Below are 18445 nucleotides of genomic sequence, written 5' to 3'. Positions count from 1 at the left end.
TTAAGGAATGTTACCTGTGAATCTGTTGAACTAATTTCGGAAGGTTTTTCTGTAACGCTGCTATCATCAGGGTTTTCATCATATCCTTTCAGACTTTCTTCATCGCTATGATAAGCAACAGAGGCTGGTGATGGTCTAGGAGGTGACTTTCCCAACATTGTAGGAGGAGGAGGATGCATAGATTTTCTTGCTAAAGTGTTTCTTTTACCTAATGTACCACAAGCATTAGCCATATTCATAGCACCACCACCTCCTTGTCTTGATCTATAAAGCTCTAAATCAGATTCTTGTCTATCATCAGTATCCATTGCCATAGACTCTTCAAGTGTCTTTTGTGCTTCTTCTAGAACAATTACTTGATTATTATAAACCCATATACTTTGTGTTAGAATGTATTTATTACAACTTACGTTTATATTTATAGCTTTTACTTTTCACGCATAGCACTGCTATGACCATTATAATAATTATAATTGATGCAGCAGCTAAAGTAACCATAAACCAAGTTTGTCTGTAAAATGGTTTATGTTGTAGGTATGCATATTCAAGGTATAGCTTTGATGGAGTTAAAATCTAAAAAAATAAAACAGGAAATTATCATTAGTATTTAATGCTTAGAAATATTTATAAAAATATATATACAGCAAACCTATTTACCGTTTCTGTAGAATATGCTGGATAACTAATTCCATAACGATTATATGATATTACTCTGAATAAATACGATGTAGATGGAAGTAAATTTTGATAAGATACAGAATACTCCGTCAATGGTCCATTACTACTACGTACGATTGTCTGCCAACGACTGTCATCTATAATTACAAATATAATAATAAAATTTATTTGGCTTTGATAATGAGATCGTAAATGCAATTGAAAACTTCTGCAGGTTTTCATAAAATTATGTGCTACAGGGAAGAATGATATATCTGGTTGCTTTCATAGCTTTTAAGAAAGTAATGATGACTGAAAACTTGCATAGTTATGTTGTGTGTTATACATTACATGTTTTAAGGGAATTAATGAAGTATTAGATGTAAAAACTGAAAAATTAAAACTGTAGGAATACACCATCATCTAACATGTCAAACTTTAGCTATTCATTTATTACTGTAAATTATAGCAGCATTTGAAGTTAAGATGTTTGATGAATTTCTAACTGAACTTGTGGAAAATGTCATGCTATGACATTATCATGCAATCAACAGTACAAATATCACTAAACAAATCACAGATTAATAACAAACAGGAAGCTATATTTTAACGCTAACAAAAATCATATTTAACTGTTGAGATCATCTAATATAATACTCGACGTTCAATATATTTACGTGCATTGACACTTACAATGCTGCCACTCTTCCATTGCTATATGATTATAAAAAGGGCAATATTAGTAATATAAATAATATAATTTGGAATTTTATAAATAGATAATTTATTTTTAAATATGTGAAAATAAAATAATCAAAGTAACTCTACTATTCAATTTTATCTTTCACATGTATAAATATATACTTTTTAGAAATATTTTTCATTTTTTTATCAATTCTGTAATCTCTGTTTTAATATTTGTGAGGGGTTTTATAAATGTTAAAATAGTTTATATTATTTACCTTTCCGGCGCGTTTCGATGTAATATCCTAGAATGGGTCCTTTTCCAGAAGCACCATTAGTCCACTGTAATTCAACACTAGATACTGTTTTTGTAACAGCAATATTGCTAGGTGCCATTGGCGAACCTTCTTGTGGACCTGTTGTGACATTTCCAGATATAGGCGGACCAAAATCAATGGTTTGCGCTCTAACCATAAAAGTATACGTTTCTTCTTCTTCTAAAGGTTGAATTAGTAGACTTGTTTCCGTTACCTTTTGTTTAACTTGCTTACTAAAACCTACAATAATATAAAATGTTACGTATCTAAGCAATTGTTTGTTCGTATATTAAATATTTGGAATAACTTTTATACTAAAAAACATACGATCATTTTGTTCTGCAGTTTCATATGTAACAATGTAGCCGACTATTTCACCATTTCGTAGTTTTGGTGCTTCCCAAGAGACGCGGAGACTAGTCATTGTAATTTCTGAGAATTGTAAATTGTGTGGTGGTCCAGGTATATCCTATAAATCAATTGAATATATTTAAAAAGGAAAGAGAGATGAGAAGCAATTACGACATCAGTTTAATTATTGTTAAAATTATGTACCTGTTTAGTTCTGACAGTGATAGATGGGGTTCGAGGACCATCACCGGCAGGGTTGAAAGCCAATACTTGAATACGATATTCTGTATATTTATCTAAAAACACTAAGCTATGTGTTAAGTATGATGCTGGTACAACTTCTATTTCTTCTTCTTGTTTGTTTTCCAAATCTTGAGGAGAATCAGTAACTAAATAGAAAATCTAAAATAAGAAATATAAATAATAAATATTGCTTAAACAATTAAATTAAAAAATAAATTCTATATGCAAATTATAATTTTACTTTATATCCTAATAAATCTCCATTTTGCATATTGGCTTGGGGTGGTTTCCAACGCAGATGTACTTCTGTAGAAGAAATTGGTTCTGCTTTTAGATGTTGTGGTTCTCCTGTAGGAACTGCTTCTCCTACATATACAGTCACTGGAGGGCTTGATGGACCTTCGCCTTCAGAATTGAAGGGTAACACTATTACTTCGTAATATCTATCTTCTGTCAAGTCGCTTAAAACAATTTTCGTAGCCTGCAAAAGTTAAGAAAAGATTAATACAACTTATCATTTACAATCTATTACAGTGTTCTTAATTATAATTATAATTATAATCATTACTTTTATTCCTAAAACTTCTTCTTTAGGAGTATCTTGAAGGGCTGTGGGGAAATCAGAAACTGGTTGATAAACGACGCGATAACCACCTGTTTCATGATCGCCGCTCCAATATACTTCATCTATTGCGTTCCAATGAACTTCTATACTAGATGTCGTTATTGGAACTACTTTCAATCCGGTAACTCCCCGAGAAGGTGCTATAAATTCATATTATGATAAAAATTATGTATCTTAACGAAATAAATCTAAGACAAATGAAAAGTGAATTTTATGTACCTGCTGGTAGAGTTTGAACTTGGACAGATTCTGTACTCCAAGTTGAAGGACCTATATCGTTAGTTGCTTGTATTCGAAATTGATAGAATGTAAATGGTTTTAAATCATTTGCTGTATAAGATGTTAATGTTGGTTCTACTCTTTCAGGAATCATTTGAAATGGTCCTGAATTTTCTGATTGTTGTACCGTATAATATCTATAAAAAAGCATTATACATATTAATTTTACATAATATAAAAAATTTACATTAGATGTAGTGAAAAATTTACCTTAATGGTGCAAACCCATCACGGCCAGGTGTCCAATTAAATGTTATCTGTCTACTTTGTATTTGCGATCTGCTAATTTGTGGCATCGATGGCGATTGCGGACGTTCTCTATTATTTGTAGTAAAAACGAGAGCGTACGCTGTTTTTCCCCATCCTAATCTTGTTTGTGCTGTTACCGAGAACATGTAATACTTCTCTGGCTCTAGTCCAGTTGCTCTAAAAGTTCTATCTGATGCAGGAAACTCCTTCGAAAATTGATGATCCTGACTATTATTTAGATGAAACATAACTTTATAGGCGAGAATCTCTCCGTTCGGATCTTCTGGAGTATCCCAAATAATCCGAGCAGTGGTAAAGCTTACGTCAGGGAACGATACATTCGATGGAGGTCCAGGAGCATCTTCAAATGTTTGTACTCTAACTGGCGGAGTGCTTAAAGTGCCATCGCCAAGACGCGTATAAGCTAGAACTTGTATGTGATACTGGACAAATTTTCGAAGTTCTGTTAAAGTTGTTGTAAATGTTGTGTTACTAGGAATGTTTTTATACTGGAATGCTGATCTAGCATTTGCACCGTAGTAAACTTTAAAGCCTTCTATTTGTCCATTCTGATGTTCTATGGGAACATCACCCCATCTAACTAATATAGTCGTGGAAGACGTTGCATTGGCTTCTACATTAATAGGACCCATCGAAGGAACTGATTCGCGAGTTCTTTCAACAGCTTTCGGGCTTATTGTCGATGACCCAACGTCATTAAGCGCTTGCATTACAATTTTATAGAGAGCATATTCTTCCATGTTCTCTAAAATATACGAATTCGCTGTATGGTCTTCTATAGTTATGCTCTTTGACTTGTTCTTTCGAATTTCAGTATAAGTAACATTATATCCCCTTGGATTTCCGTACCATTCAATCTGTTGTAATGGAATCCATCTAACACGCAATTCCGTGGCGCTCATGGCACGAACCGTAACATTCCTAGGAGGATGTGACGGTGGTGCTTGAATCGTTTGAAATTCTTTTGTTGGTTCGGAAGGTTGGGAAGCACCGACAACGTTGTTAGCTATTAATCGTAATTTATACTGCATAAATGGAATTAGACCACCTACAGTGATTGTACTAGCATCAGGATCTGAAACTTCGTAAATATTGTACCATGTTGTGTTTCGAGTGGTTTGTGCTTGCACTGTCCACTTTATTATGGACGAATTGCCGTCAAAGCCTGGAGTAAATTGAAGAACAACAGAGAATGCATCTATATTAGACAGTGCTAATTTAGTTGGTGGTTCAGGAAGAACAGGCTCAACGCCTGATTGAATAACAGCTACTGCTGGTTTTCCAGGGCCTACTGAAGTCCAAGCAACAACTTCAAATTTATAATGAGTCATTGCTTGTAAATGTTCGATTTTGGCTGAAAGAGTGTCTGACGTGAAGTTTTCTACTCGTAGAGAATCCGGTACATCTTTGATCATATATTTTAATTGGTATTGGATGAGAACTCCATTAACTTCCTGTGGAGCATTCCATTTAACGGTGAGTGAACGATCACTTATGTTCTCAAATTGTAAATTTTCTACTTCTTCAGGTACATCTTCGCGTGTACGAATTTGAACGGGAGAACTTTTTTCACCGTCACCTGGATCAGTGAAGCATAATACAGTTATATTGTATAAGGTGTATTTCTTTAAACCTGTCATAATTGCACTTTGCTCTGCAAGAGGATCGAATAAGCTAGGTGGTACGGTCATCGATTTGTATTCGCTCGCTTCTGTAAAATTATGCCCGATCCAGGCTTGTAATTTATAACCTTGATTTATTCCATTAATCTTTTGCGGATTGGGAGGTTTCCACCACACTTTTATCGATGTTGAATTAATAGCTGTTACCTTTACGTTTGTGGGTGGTGCTTCAGGTACTCCTTCCTTGGTTTTAATCTTCAAACCTTCCGTAAATACTCCAACCCCTTTATCATTATACGCTGCTATCTGTACGATATAATCCTTCCAAGTAATTAGATCGGTAATAAGATAATTTCTTTGTGCTTCGTTAGTAATATTCTGTATTGTCCATGGATTGTCGTTGTAGCCGTATAGTCTATATCTTAATACGTATCCTAAAATATGGCCGTTTCGATATTCTTCTAATGGAAGTTGCCACTGCGTGATTATTTCTGAGGATGATCGAGCGGAACCAACGAATCCTACCGGTGGTCCACTCGGAGCTACAGTAAAATTCACAAATATTAATAAAAGTTTGGGAAACTATTAAAATTTGCAGGCTTGTAACTATTACTTACGCTCTTGAGGAAGAACTACTACATTACTAGGATCCGAAGGAGGTCCTTCGCCAACACTATTTTCTGCAGTCACTCGAAACTGATATGCAGCAGCAGCTTTTAGATTGTTCAATAGTACCCAACGATTTTGTGCCGAAACATTATTACACTCCGTGATCCAATTTAGCGCAGAATCAGGTATTGGTCCTATATAAAGTAAATCGGAAATATATACGTATATAAGTAGACATGTACATATAGAGTAAATTTTTTATTAAAGATCAATTTATGTTTAACTACCGAGATCAGAAACCTCCCGCCTTTGAACGATAAACTTCTTTGTTGGACTGTTTCCGTCAAAGCCAGGAACCCAACTAACGTTTATGGTGCGAGGTGAAATTCGCTCGACTCGACTAGCCATTACGTTTATTGGTGCGAACGGTAATTCGATTACACTAAGACGAGCAGATCGAGTCTCATTTCCTCCTGGAGAAACTACAGAACACATATATTCACCCACGTCAGACGCACGAACGGCCGCTATTTCCAATGTACCATCATTTCGCATTTTTACTCTTTGACTGGCTTGTGTATTTATTACTCTGCAAAAGCAACAAATATACTGTAACCATTTTTATTATCATTAATATCATTAATGTAGAAATGCACGTACTGTGAATTATGAAACCATGCTATATCGTACAAAACACTTGGATCGTTGGAGACCTTGCATTGTAATTCCGCGGTGTAGCCGAGAAGTACGGAGGTATCCACAGGTGGTTGAATAATTTGTGTTCGAACTGAAATGAATTAAATTCTGGTCAGAAACGCATGATTTCTTAGTATCCTAAAGTTATTTAATTATATTTTACCTAAAACAGTAAGATACGCTGAACCATTTACAGAACCAGCTTCATTAGCTCGAATACACGTGTATTTTCCGGCGTCGTTTGGTTTTACCGCAGCAATTAAAAGATCTCCGTTATCTAAGACTTGTACTCTTCCGGCGATTTCCACAGGAATTGTATCTATTAATGAATCAATGTGTATATCAGTGTTATAGTATTAGTTGCCCGTATGAATTAGTGATTAATAATTTACCATTATAAATCCATGTAGTGTTAGGTATCGGTGCTGCTACAGCATTACATGTTAAAGTTGCATCCTTTCCATCTAATATAGTTTGGTTTTGTGGACCATTCTCCATAATTGGTCCAGATGCTGAAAACAATAATTTGAATCTATTAATGTTTTGCTTGTGACCAGGAAGAATTGATTACATGCACGCAAAAAAAGGCAGGAACAATCGATCACAAAAGTAAACTTTCCCCATTTCAGTGTTTTCCAGTATACCATCTATTGACATTTCATGAACAATAGTAAAAAATGAATTAAAAAAACATTGGAAAGAATTTAATAGCGTTCATTCATATATTCATATATATAATGGAAAACGCTGAATTTACCAATATCTGACTTCAATTAATAATAATTCTCTATTACCGAAACTTTATTTTCACTAAAAGTTAAATTACGTATACTCTATGGCACAACTACAGAAATAGCTAATATTCAAAATTTTTTCCCTACGATTATCTTCCTAATCTAGAAACGTGCTATTCATGATATATTTTGTCCGTTTACTGTGATGAAGATACGTGCAAATGCTTAAAACAATTCGTCTACGTTTTCTGATACTGATAAAAGTATATTAATTTTGTTCCAAATATAAATATAATTGCAAAATACTTTTTGTTTGTAATAGTGTTAATAACACTGTATATTGTATGTTGTGTAATAACATCACATCATATTTATTATTATGTTCTTTGAACATATTGAGTATTTTCTATAATTTTTCAAAGAGCCAATGTGTTTTACACACAAAGAAACTATCGTGCTTTGCAGATGTATTCACTATAACTACCAGAAAAAAAACATGGATACAGCTGGTAAAAGCAAACATTGTGGTGTGATATGCATTCTTCAAGCATGTGCCCGGGGTAATTTCAAAAAGGAGGTGGATATTTCATGGCGACTTGTCGTTAGAATCTTACTGTCTGGATATTGAGAGAACTTAAAACGGCGATCAGATTGGCGAACTCTGACTACATTGTAGCCAGCTGCCCAGCGGACAACTCTGTTTTTCAGTCTGCTTTCTAATCCTTCTGCCCCATAAAAAATACGTCATTTATTATAAATATAAAAAAAACATCGTTCGACTAATAAAGTAAAACAAAAAATTAATAATAATATATTTAATGATTTCATGTAACTCCAACGTGTAATGTACTAACTTTTTGCTTTTAGCCAGGTGTAACTGGATGCTTCGCCAGCGTCGTTGGATGCAAGACATTGGAACATTCCTGAGTCATCCATGGTTAATTTTTTAATTGTTAAGGAGCCATCTTCTTCCAGTGCGTACCTATACATAAAAGTGCAGAAGAATATAGAAATAGGAAGATAGGAGAATTTTGAATTTGATAGATGATTTCAGTTAAAATACATACTTTAGGTAGCAATTAATGAATTTTTTTTTTACTGATTGAAAATTTAGCAGTTTTTCTAAAAATCATACCTAAATCCAAGAAGATGATCAACAGGCTCTGCATTTCGAAACCAAGTGATTTTAGGAGGAGGTACACCGACAGCATCGCATGGTAACGTTACAGTTGATCCATAATCACTAAGAGTCTCTCGTTTCAATTCCGTTATAAAAGTTGGTTTTTCTAAAATATTATAACATAAGAATAACGCATATGTGGGAAATTTAAAGGTTATAATTCTCCAATTGTTGAATCCGTCTTACCATATACGACAACATTCGCGCTCGCGTTCACTGTTGGATATCCACCGCTTCTTAAGTCCACATGGCACGAGTATACGCCGGTGTAAGTTATGTTTGCCGATATTAACGCCAAAGTTCTATTCCACGAGTCGTTAAAACTATATGATATCCTCGAGTTCTCGATGGGGATGCCGTCTTTCGTCCATAATGTTCGTAACTCATGAAGAGACCTAAAATTACCCGTTTGAAACATTTCTCTCACAGAACAGTTTCATGTAGAGTGATTACGAGCCAGTTTATCAAACTTTCAAAGAGTAACCCATTTCTCTTAAGGTATAAAGGTATAAAGGAAAAATATATATAAGGAAAAAGGTATAAAGTCTTACTTTTTCAAAGGTTTATTTTGTATTATTGCAAATATTCAGATTTTGTAGAATGGAGGTCGCAAGAGCATTATTATTTTATTATATGACTAATTTGTATCCTTTCTTCTGTAAAATTCACGAATTACCTAGCATTGGCTATGCAATGTATGTAGGTAACGTCCTGGTCCTTGATGATCTGGGTGTCCTGCGGTTTCACTATGATACTAGGTGCCACCTCAGCGTTGGCATCTCCTGTAACTTGCAACTTGAAAAAGGGACTGTTCTCCTCTTTACCCAATTGCGTGTTAATGGCTCTGGCCCTGTTTAACATATAAAAGTGCGAAAGGAACATTTCCTTTAGTTTCTCTAGTTATGAGAAAATTACATGTAACGAAAAATAAGTTCCTTTATTCCTTTATTCGAAAATTCCCTTAAGTTGAAAAATTTCACTGTAGATACATAAATGAATATATAAACTTTTAGATTGACAGCTTATATAGCTATCGTCCCATAAAGTTTCACAAGTACTTCATCCATTCTCTGATGACTACACAAGGTAACTCCCTGGACCAGTTACTTTAATACGAACCTGTACAGGCCTTGATCGCTCTCAGATGCGTTCAGGATAAGCAACGTGTGATGAACAGACGCATATTTTATGCCGTATAACAACGAGCCGTCGGACGTGAACCATGTAACGTCAGGTGCAGGATGGCTTTCTATCGGTGGCAGCGTTAAAACAGCCGCGCTGCCCGATTTCACGCTCACCATCCTTTCTGTGAGATCCTCGAACACCCCCATATCTAGACAGGATAATATTACGGTGTTACTTTCATCACGCTGGATGCATTCACTGCGACAAAATATGTACGTTGCTCGTGATAATCAGAGCATTGTGTCCTAGAGCGTGATAAAGAGGAGAACGCGGATGGATCGAATGTTGCTGTGCGCAATAAAACTCGCTGTGTTTAATTTACAGTTGGCTGTAGTATATAGCTCGACTTTGAAATAGCACGCTTTTCGTGTAATTCGTTTCCTGTTTTTAGTTTTATTATGGTAGATCGAAATAAATGAAAGTGAAAGCAACTGAAACGTGTTCGATTCTTGATTAGGATTAATTAGGATAATTAGAAAAATGTGAAACTGTCGTATTTAATTATATACGTACAGGCTACCGCAAATGTAATTCTTTCACTAAATATAGATCCTACGTCGTTCGTGGCGACACAGTGATAAACTCCTGCGTCTTCTCTACGTGTACTTTGTATTCGAAAATAAGGCTCCGAAGTAAGCTCGTTGCTGAGGGGTACCCCATCTTTGAACCACTTATATTTTGGCTGAGGATTTCCTGTGAACAGAATGTGAACGTAATAATGTATCAGAGAATGGTACTTTATTTACCTGAATTTGTCAGAGGACAAACAATTTATATAATTGAAGTTCTATATTTTAGAAAAGATATAAATCATTAAAAGTGAAAGTTTCATTAACACAACATTTTACTAGATACATTACATATACTACAGAGATGATCCTAAATTTGTGTATTTTTAGCAAAAATTATTACAATTTACACGATTTCAGTTTTCGTTTTCACGAATTATATCTACTTCACGTTTAAATGTCACGAATGATGACAGTTCAAGGTGTTAATATTTTTCGCGGCTACTATAGGCATTCTTCGTCTGGTCAAGAAGTAGATGAATATACAGCGACCTAATACTATTAGTACAGGGTCATACTATCGTATTACGGCACTACGGTGCAACTGTAAGGTTTCATCTGGCCACCGTCTCATCCGGCTGTTATTCGATATTTCATGAGAACAATGGAATATTAAAAATACGTACGAAAATTTGTCAGTTTTCATAGAACTGAAATTCGAGTAAAAAAAACTCCGGAAATCTCCGAAAATGAACCATAAATCGGAATAATCGCATGATTGTTTCATATTTCAAAACTTATCGACTAAAATAATTTATTAAACTGTACATTTACTAATCGTAAGAACAAGGCATTTTTTATTTTCAATTTGATGATTAAAATTTGGAATACGAGAAAAGTATGTTTTGCTAGGTGAACTCTATAAGGCTTAATCGATACATCTTTAAAATAATATAATATCGCGGTAAAATTGAGATGAGAAGAGGTTCTTAATGCATTTGAAATCATCGCTTCCGGGTCGAATCTCATCGAATATCCGTGCTACGTTCCCTACTTACCTCTCGCTTGACACTGCAGAAATTTTGTCCGATTTTCACTAAGAATATTGCCGCTGCTGGAAGGCTGAGTGGTGAAGCGCGGTTCCTGGAGCGTCTCTGTAAAAAGATCGAAAGAGCGAATTTCAATATGTAGTTCAATTACGCTGTTACTCGCGAACAAATTGCTTAAATCGATATAACATTTCGTGTAGATATACTTTTAGACGTTTTCATAGATTTTTCTGGAGGTACTTATGAGATTGAGTATTAAAATAACAACATTTCATACCTTATACGAATTTGATATCGAAAAAATTGAGAAAGGGGCCATAAACTCGTTATAAATTGTACGAGAAATGGTTTTTAAGGTACTCGACGAATTAATAGGCTTCATAACCGAAGCAGTAAAAAGGAGGGAATTCTTCGAAGCAATTCTGAATGTTACGTTAAATAAGCTAGATTTTAATTCCTTAGATCCTAGTGATTGTGTAAAAAGATACGTTTCAATATTATTACTAGTACCTTCTTCCTTGTCTCAAGAAAGTTTTCGTCTAATTTACGGAACTTTCAAGGAACGGAACAAAGTTTGCGAGACAATTAAGGAATAAGTGTATGTTTAGACAATTAACGACGAAACAAAGAGAAATATCAAACGAAACGGGTTGAGCGTTGCGGTGAATTCGTCGGTTAGCCGATGAGAAAGTCCACCGTATTCGCCCCCATCTTAAAAATCATCGGACCGTGCCAGAAAAGAGGGTGCACGTGTCGGTTTACGTCCATGTGACTCGGTTCTACGGCATCCGGCTGTTCGCATTCTTTACTCTTCTCTTCATCTTTTTGGTACACCGTAAACTATGCACGTCTAAACCTGATGACTCAGTCGTTGTTACATGGGATTCGAACATAATGCACGTATATACCATAAACTATAACTTTATGAGCCCTTTTCGGTTGCTTCGCATTGCATTGGAATCCATGCAGTTATTTACTTCGAGTATAGTTACTGTATTCATTTATTCCAATACTATAGAGTACTATTGCGTTCTTTTTAATTAAATTATAGAATTTCAAATTACAAATTATGCACGATGAGTCTTACAATCTATTTGGGCGTATAGTGTAGAGAAAATTTTCTTGGTCAACCATTCATTCCGTTAATAAGGATCTGTTAACTTTCACTTGGAGTCGATGAAAAGATAACACTATACGACATTAACGCTGCAAATTACAAGTAACCGCTAAAGTGGTTAAGTTTCATTAAAAACTGATTCGAGCATTAACACGCTAATGGAGTATAATTAGAACAGCCTGTGAAACGATTATTTCCGAATAAACTCGTTTCCTTTCAGCTGTACATACAAACGCGCAAGGACACTTTACGACGACGATGTGTTATTGTGTTTTTTGGCGTATGGAGTTCCTCGTCAAGAGAATAACATTTTTAATCTTGAACGAGCTGCGGAAAAAAAATAAATATTCTTTATTAGAGAAATTACGCAGAAAAGCATTTGAAATGAGAAAATCTTTCATTTGAAATTTACAACAAAATTAATTTTAGTACCAGAATACACAATTAGTGTTCCGAAATTTTTAGAATTCGACTGTCTTTAAACTTTGTGTCTGTTTTAAATATTTTTTATAATCGAATATTCTATAATTTAAAAAATCTTCCTTTTACAATACGATTGAAAGCGTAATGCGATGAAAGAAACTATCTTCGCGTTAAATAAGATCCACGCAAGAGTAACGGGGGACGGTTTCTGAGTCGATAAATTGGAATGATCGTTGACACAATAATCGATGGTACACTCGATAATAATTTCTTGAAGGCCGGCTCGAGAGGCTTGTCTTGTTGAAAGAAATGATATAGAATGGAGAAAAAAATAACGGGCTATTATCTTTCAAGTAGCATTTTAGACGGTCGTGCTTGGTTGACAGTTTCTATTTCCATGATCATATAATCAGTCGCGTTAGCTTGAAACGATGGCGATGAATTACAGATACGATAAATACACGTCCATTACAGAATACACACAATATTCTCGTGCTTTTTATTACTCGATTATACGTACACGAAGGGCATCTTTGTGTCTTCCCATGGGAATATTTTATTAGCTCGAGTACACTATTTATGAAAAGTTCATAGATTCCGATTTTAAAGAAAATTTTGTTATTTTTAATCAATTTCAATTAGAAACAAGGATACAGCAATTCAAATCTGAAATAAAGAAAAAAAGTATCTATTCCAACAAATATAAGTATGTATAAAACTATAAATATAATAATTTTCTTATGGAAAATTATCTTCTTATGCAACTTATCTCCAACTTATCTCTAACTTATGGTCCGTATTCAGATAAAGATAGAGAACGCTAATCAAACTATGTAGGATTAATTTGCCATGGATAAACACACGACACACCCTTTCATTTATAGAACATAGCACAGCTTCGTCTTGAAGCATAAGCACTGCGCTTAAGGACCGCCATTCATTATTCTTGAAATCCATCAGTGTCTAGGAGTGCCACGCGATGTAATACTTAACCAGTAAACTTTCTATTGACTTAAAATTGCACTACATCTATGAATGCGCGACAGAACTGTCTTATCGATATCACGTTGAAATATACTCCGTGTCTCACAAGTTTCCGTACAACTTTTATTATTATTATTAGATAGAGCTTATCGTAATTCATTCTAATGATAAACGCTACTAACTAATAAATCCGACTCTATAAATTCTTTTAGAGACTTTACAGTATAAAAGAGTGGCGTAATCAATAATATTTAGGCTCAAAAACTGAAAAAATCTAAGGAATAGCGTCTTAAACCGAATTTCTTATTTTTAATATAGAATATCTGAAATTCCAGGAAATTTACTGCGCGAGAAAGTAAATGCACAACAGGTTGTTGTTCGAAGAAAGCTCGATGTGTGCGCAAACGGTAAGTGTACAAGTTTAGCGAAGTATTCTTCCTGGTGAGATGGCGAGAAAAATGAGACAAGCTGATTACCTCGTTTTCTTCAACGCACCGAAATAAGACGGAACATTAATGCGGTCAGGCTGAAATAAGAAGCGGCAGCTTCATATGCGCTCCTTATAGCATCTCAAAGAGGGATACTCGAAGAGCTTTAATAAGTGGAGCACAACGGGTGCTGCTTTTGGGTCCTGCATACACTGTAGCATAGTGAGTCTGGAATTTCCTTTCATCCTTTTAATCAATTTAAATCAATTTTTATCATTATCGTAATTTTTACAATACTTCTATCTGTGTTATATTTTGCATGATAAAAATGAAGTAAAAATGTAAAATGGAGCATTTTACTTTCCTATTTTTAGTTATTCCATGACGAGATGTCAGTACTTGACTACCACACCGTGTAACATGGCATAACAGCATGCATTAATGTGACAATGTAATCATTTGCATAGCATCGCGATGTCATCAGTAAAACTAACTAACTGTAAAGCTTAAACGCGGTATAATTAGGAAATTTTAAAATTAGGAAGCGCATCTGTATCAGCAAAGGCTTGTATACATGCTACTTTGTATATTTTCAAAAAGGATAGTACAAGTAATGACAGAAAATCAATTTATCATACATCTTCAAATTTTATAAAAATCTACTTCATTTCTATTTTATCAAGATGAAAAGATATTTTTGTATAAATCGAACTTTTAATACGCTAGATATTTTGTAATATTCTACATTCAATATTCAATCCTTTTTCATAATTTTAACACGAAATTATATAATGTAAACGACCGAATACCGCAAACTCATTCAAATACATCTGAGAATTGCCGTATTCGCCCCGCATTTTATGCAGCCTCTTTTGAATTTCCGATTCGAAAAGTTCGCGTCAGCGTGAACGATATTCAAGATATTAAACTGTGGGAAAAGAACGGAAAATTTTTCAACGACCTAGAAGCTGCTCGAGTTCTAAGGAATATTTTGAGACGTTGAAAATATTACATATTTTCGTGTTCACAAAGCATTCCGTGTCAAACTCGACGGTATCTTTATGTATTTTCATATCTCTTTTCTTCAGTACCTTAAAAATTGTCCTATTCTTTTTAAATAAAATACTAAAACTATTAAAAACGTATCAAAAAGGTGTATAAAAGCACATAAAAATATTTGACTGGGTGCAAAATGTGAAGTTGGAGTTTCTATTAAAGTTCACCCTTTTGTCTACAAAACGTATGCGAATAGTTAATTATATAGCAACGTGTTTTGCTGACTGGTAACCAACCAGAATTCGATCAATAAGTTGAATAAAACTAATTGCTATTTTTTTTAATATTAAAATACAAATGAAAATCAATACGATATTAATCTTCTTCTGAATTCGCAAAATTAAAATTTATACACGATATTCACGATGTCAAGTAATTTTAATAATTCACAGCAGTATTTTGTAAAATTTAAGGATGTTTTAAATAACATGATTCGAACGTATACATTATAAATATATATTACTTCGAACTGTTGAATTTTTAATTCTCTTTTTATTTCAATGGAATAGTTCCAAAAACTATTCATGTACCAATGAATATTCGCAGTCACTAATGATTCCTTATATTGATCGTATCAATTACTCACCCCACAAGGAGGTGCATGACTTTTGTTTCACCAATTTGAGCCAAATTTCGCGTATAATCAATTTAACACGGTATACAAATAATTTAATAATTTATTATCTAAAATTATACTATCCAACCATATGCAATGCGGTATATTATTCAAATATTTTGAAATAAAATACCCATACCTTTTGATTTAACATTATAAAGCCTAAATCTTTAACATCTGCAAAGATACAGATCATTATTATAATACAATATCTTTCATAATTTTTTCTACAAAAACAAACTAATCTTTATTATTGATATAAAATCCCAATCAGTTCAAGGCACCATAAGTTCTCGTTATTTTTTGCCAAACAACAGCAGAAGAACGGTAATCAACGAAGCATGCAAATGAAATAGATTTTCCGGTGATTCGTCCATCATTGTCGGCGAAGCAGCGTACAACGAGCTCTATGAAAGGAAAAATCAGGTTTATTCAGTACGACAATTGCTGTACGATTTATCCAGCACATGCTCGTGTTATCGTGGCTGTACAAAAGCAACGGTACACGTTACTGAACTACTGAACCCCTATTTTAAGCACCGCAGCTGTCACACGAAATACGGTAAGAGAGAGGGTATGCGTTTACGCACAAGGGCAAGACTGGAGCCCGTGGATAATCTGCTTTTACTAACAGCATATTACTAAGTTGAGGATAGACCGGATCTGCTCGAGAGACGCTCTCCTTGCTCCCTAAAAATATGCGCGCTCTCCACAAGGGTTGAAGTTTTCACTGAAAGTGAATTCGACCTCGGGTGGATCACTTTCCCTGTATCATTGCCGTGTTAGATATCTAAACAGGAGTTAAACACATAAATGTTTTTATTACAGACTTCGAAATTGAAGGGTTTCGATTGGAGATATTTTATAACTTCTAGATATATTTTCAAATTGATTTCAGATTTTATCATAACATTCGTGTCTCGTTACAATGCTAATGAAATGTCAAGTGTTGTATAACACAAATATTCACGACTACACTGCGGATTTTTTTGAATGTATGAAAAATTGTAATGTGCAAAAATATACCAAATATACGTAACAATGACAAATATATAAAAATCCAGCTTTCATATATTCATTTAACTGCTTCACTTCTATCGTCAATTAATCTGCTCACATTTTCCATTATAAACCAACAAGCATCTATACAAACATCCCTACACACACCTCCTAAAAAAAGAAAAAGGGAAAGAATGAAGAGAAATTCCAACAGCGTGGCTTCTCTTTGTCGGATCAGCTTCGATCGAGACGAAGATGGAAGTTCAGCACTGCACAAAGAAGGCAAGCACGAGGTTGACCACCTGCAAACTGCAGAGAGAGGGAGAGAGTGGCATGCACCCCAGCGGGCGGAAGCTATAGCTGGCACTGCGTGTTGTAAGACGCAATGCGCAACATTTTGCGGAGGCCTTCGTCGCTTATCGCTCAGGATATCTCGCGTGAACCAGCCCGAATCAAAGTGAAATCCGTGCTGTCACTCAAATCGGATAAACTGTGCGCGCCATAATTTTTCTTTTTCCGGAGCGAATCCATGCTTCAATTTACGAACCCAGTTGAGGAAGGCTTGTAACTTTCTATCATTGATCCTGGATTTCTTTCTCTCTTTCCTTCTGGAGTGGTTCTTCTTGAAGTAGAAAATTAGTGATCAATAAAAGAGAGATTAAAATTTGTGTAACACTTTCTTTCATTTAAGTAGGTGGTTCGAATACTTTTAACATATTGATATTTCATTTGAAAAATAGATAAAATATAAATAGCTTGGAAAAATGTATTACATATGGTGTAATAAAAAATTCATACTGAATTTTGTTCTTAGAATTTTAAAAGTCTTTTTAAAAGGGCTAAGAATAATTTTATCTAAAAATTTCTTGTACTAAAACATTACAATTTATCCATCTGTGATATACATACTTGCGATAAATAGTCATAAAATTTCAAAAACACCCATAAAGCCAACTGACAATAGTTTGCGGCACAAGTATATCATAAGTTTCTCGATGTTCACAGTTTTTAATATTCGCGACAGGATATATCTCGACTATAGTCTGTCGACGTATTTGGCAGAACAAAGGAGTTTCAACAACTTCCAATTCGAAATAGTTCCAGGTTTGTTCCGTAAAGCAAATTTTCCACGCAACAGAGCAACATAAATTTCCATACAAAAATGAGAACATATTCCAGTCTCGTACAAAACATGGTAATTGATCCAGATTGTCAGCGAAGAGATTAATCGATCGGAACCTTGTATTCATGCAAGATTTAATTACAATCTACAATTTCAAACGAAGTAATAAGTCTTAAAAGGGTCAATAATTTGCTGTTGATTCTTTGCGCTGACTAGAGTTATTTTCTTCAGTTATTTTAGTTTACCTCATAGATGTCCTAATATTTACGGATGAGGATGTAAGGCCGCGTTCACGACATCTTTCTGGGTAAACGTACACTCTTTCGAACGATTCGATAAATCGGAGCGAGGATAGGCAGACGGACGGCAGAATGCGGCACTGGTGAAAAATCGCGTCGAAAAATTGGCAAAGCAGGGCGACTTGCCTGTGCATTTCGGTCGAAAGTAATCGTCCAACTATCGTGCATTCGTTTTTTCTTCCCCTGGCATCGAATCGATATCGTACCATCCGCGCGCGATCGAAAACCTTCCTACTGGTTTATCGTAAAAACACCCATTCAATCGTTAGTCATCAAAATTAAATTCAATTTAGAATTCGCAATTTTGTCCCATTTTGATAAGAAAAGAGAAATCGACAAAATTCGGTTAAATAAGTTAAGGAACACGATGATTCGAAACGGAGAGTTCGT

At 34.7% G+C, this 18445-nt stretch overlaps 1 protein-coding gene and 2 long non-coding RNA genes across 7 annotated transcripts in view; 2 read left to right on the top strand and 1 right to left on the bottom strand.

Annotated features, from left to right (window-relative positions):
* LOC122566080 (protein sidekick) overlaps positions 1-18445 on the bottom strand; it is a 43477-nt gene that overhangs the window by 2544 nt on the left and 22488 nt on the right. The window contains exons 2-25 of one of the 5 annotated variants that reach the window (XM_043722807.1): positions 11020-11115; positions 9966-10145; positions 9387-9600; positions 8944-9117; positions 8454-8662; positions 8223-8373; positions 7942-8069; positions 7702-7812; positions 6746-6865; positions 6517-6672; positions 6318-6444; positions 5945-6246; positions 5666-5851; positions 3367-5590; positions 3097-3293; positions 2821-3017; positions 2494-2733; positions 2214-2411; positions 1986-2127; positions 1620-1898; positions 1351-1371; positions 658-815; positions 411-573; positions 15-343 (exon numbers count right to left, since the gene is read on the bottom strand). In XM_043722807.1, the coding sequence (XP_043578742.1) occupies positions 15-343; positions 411-573; positions 658-815; positions 1351-1371; positions 1620-1898; positions 1986-2127; positions 2214-2411; positions 2494-2733; positions 2821-3017; positions 3097-3293; positions 3367-5590; positions 5666-5851; positions 5945-6246; positions 6318-6444; positions 6517-6672; positions 6746-6865; positions 7702-7812; positions 7942-8069; positions 8223-8373; positions 8454-8662; positions 8944-9117; positions 9387-9600; positions 9966-10145; positions 11020-11115 (6302 nt within the window). The remainder of the gene's footprint in view (positions 1-14; positions 344-410; positions 574-657; positions 816-1350; positions 1372-1619; positions 1899-1985; positions 2128-2213; positions 2412-2493; positions 2734-2820; positions 3018-3096; positions 3294-3366; positions 5591-5665; positions 5852-5944; positions 6247-6317; positions 6445-6516; positions 6673-6745; positions 6866-7701; positions 7813-7941; positions 8070-8222; positions 8374-8453; positions 8663-8943; positions 9118-9386; positions 9601-9965; positions 10146-11019; positions 11116-18445) is intronic. The other 4 variants (XM_043722808.1, XM_043722809.1, XM_043722810.1 and 1 more) reach the window with 4 other exon arrangements.
* Positions 7671-8166, top strand: LOC122566090. Its single transcript, XR_006316390.1, has 2 exons — positions 7671-7874; positions 7955-8166. It is a non-coding gene; the product is annotated as an uncharacterized LOC122566090 (long non-coding RNA).
* Positions 8204-16788, top strand: LOC122566089. Its single transcript, XR_006316389.1, has 3 exons — positions 8204-8304; positions 13870-14184; positions 14337-16788. It is a non-coding gene; the product is annotated as an uncharacterized LOC122566089 (long non-coding RNA).

This window comes from Bombus pyrosoma, linkage group LG3, assembly GCF_014825855.1.
Source record: "Bombus pyrosoma isolate SC7728 linkage group LG3, ASM1482585v1, whole genome shotgun sequence".
NCBI lineage: Eukaryota > Metazoa > Arthropoda > Insecta > Hymenoptera > Apidae > Bombus > Bombus pyrosoma.
The sequence above is the reverse complement of the archived record's forward strand: the minus strand, read 5'-3'. Positions and strand labels throughout refer to the sequence as shown.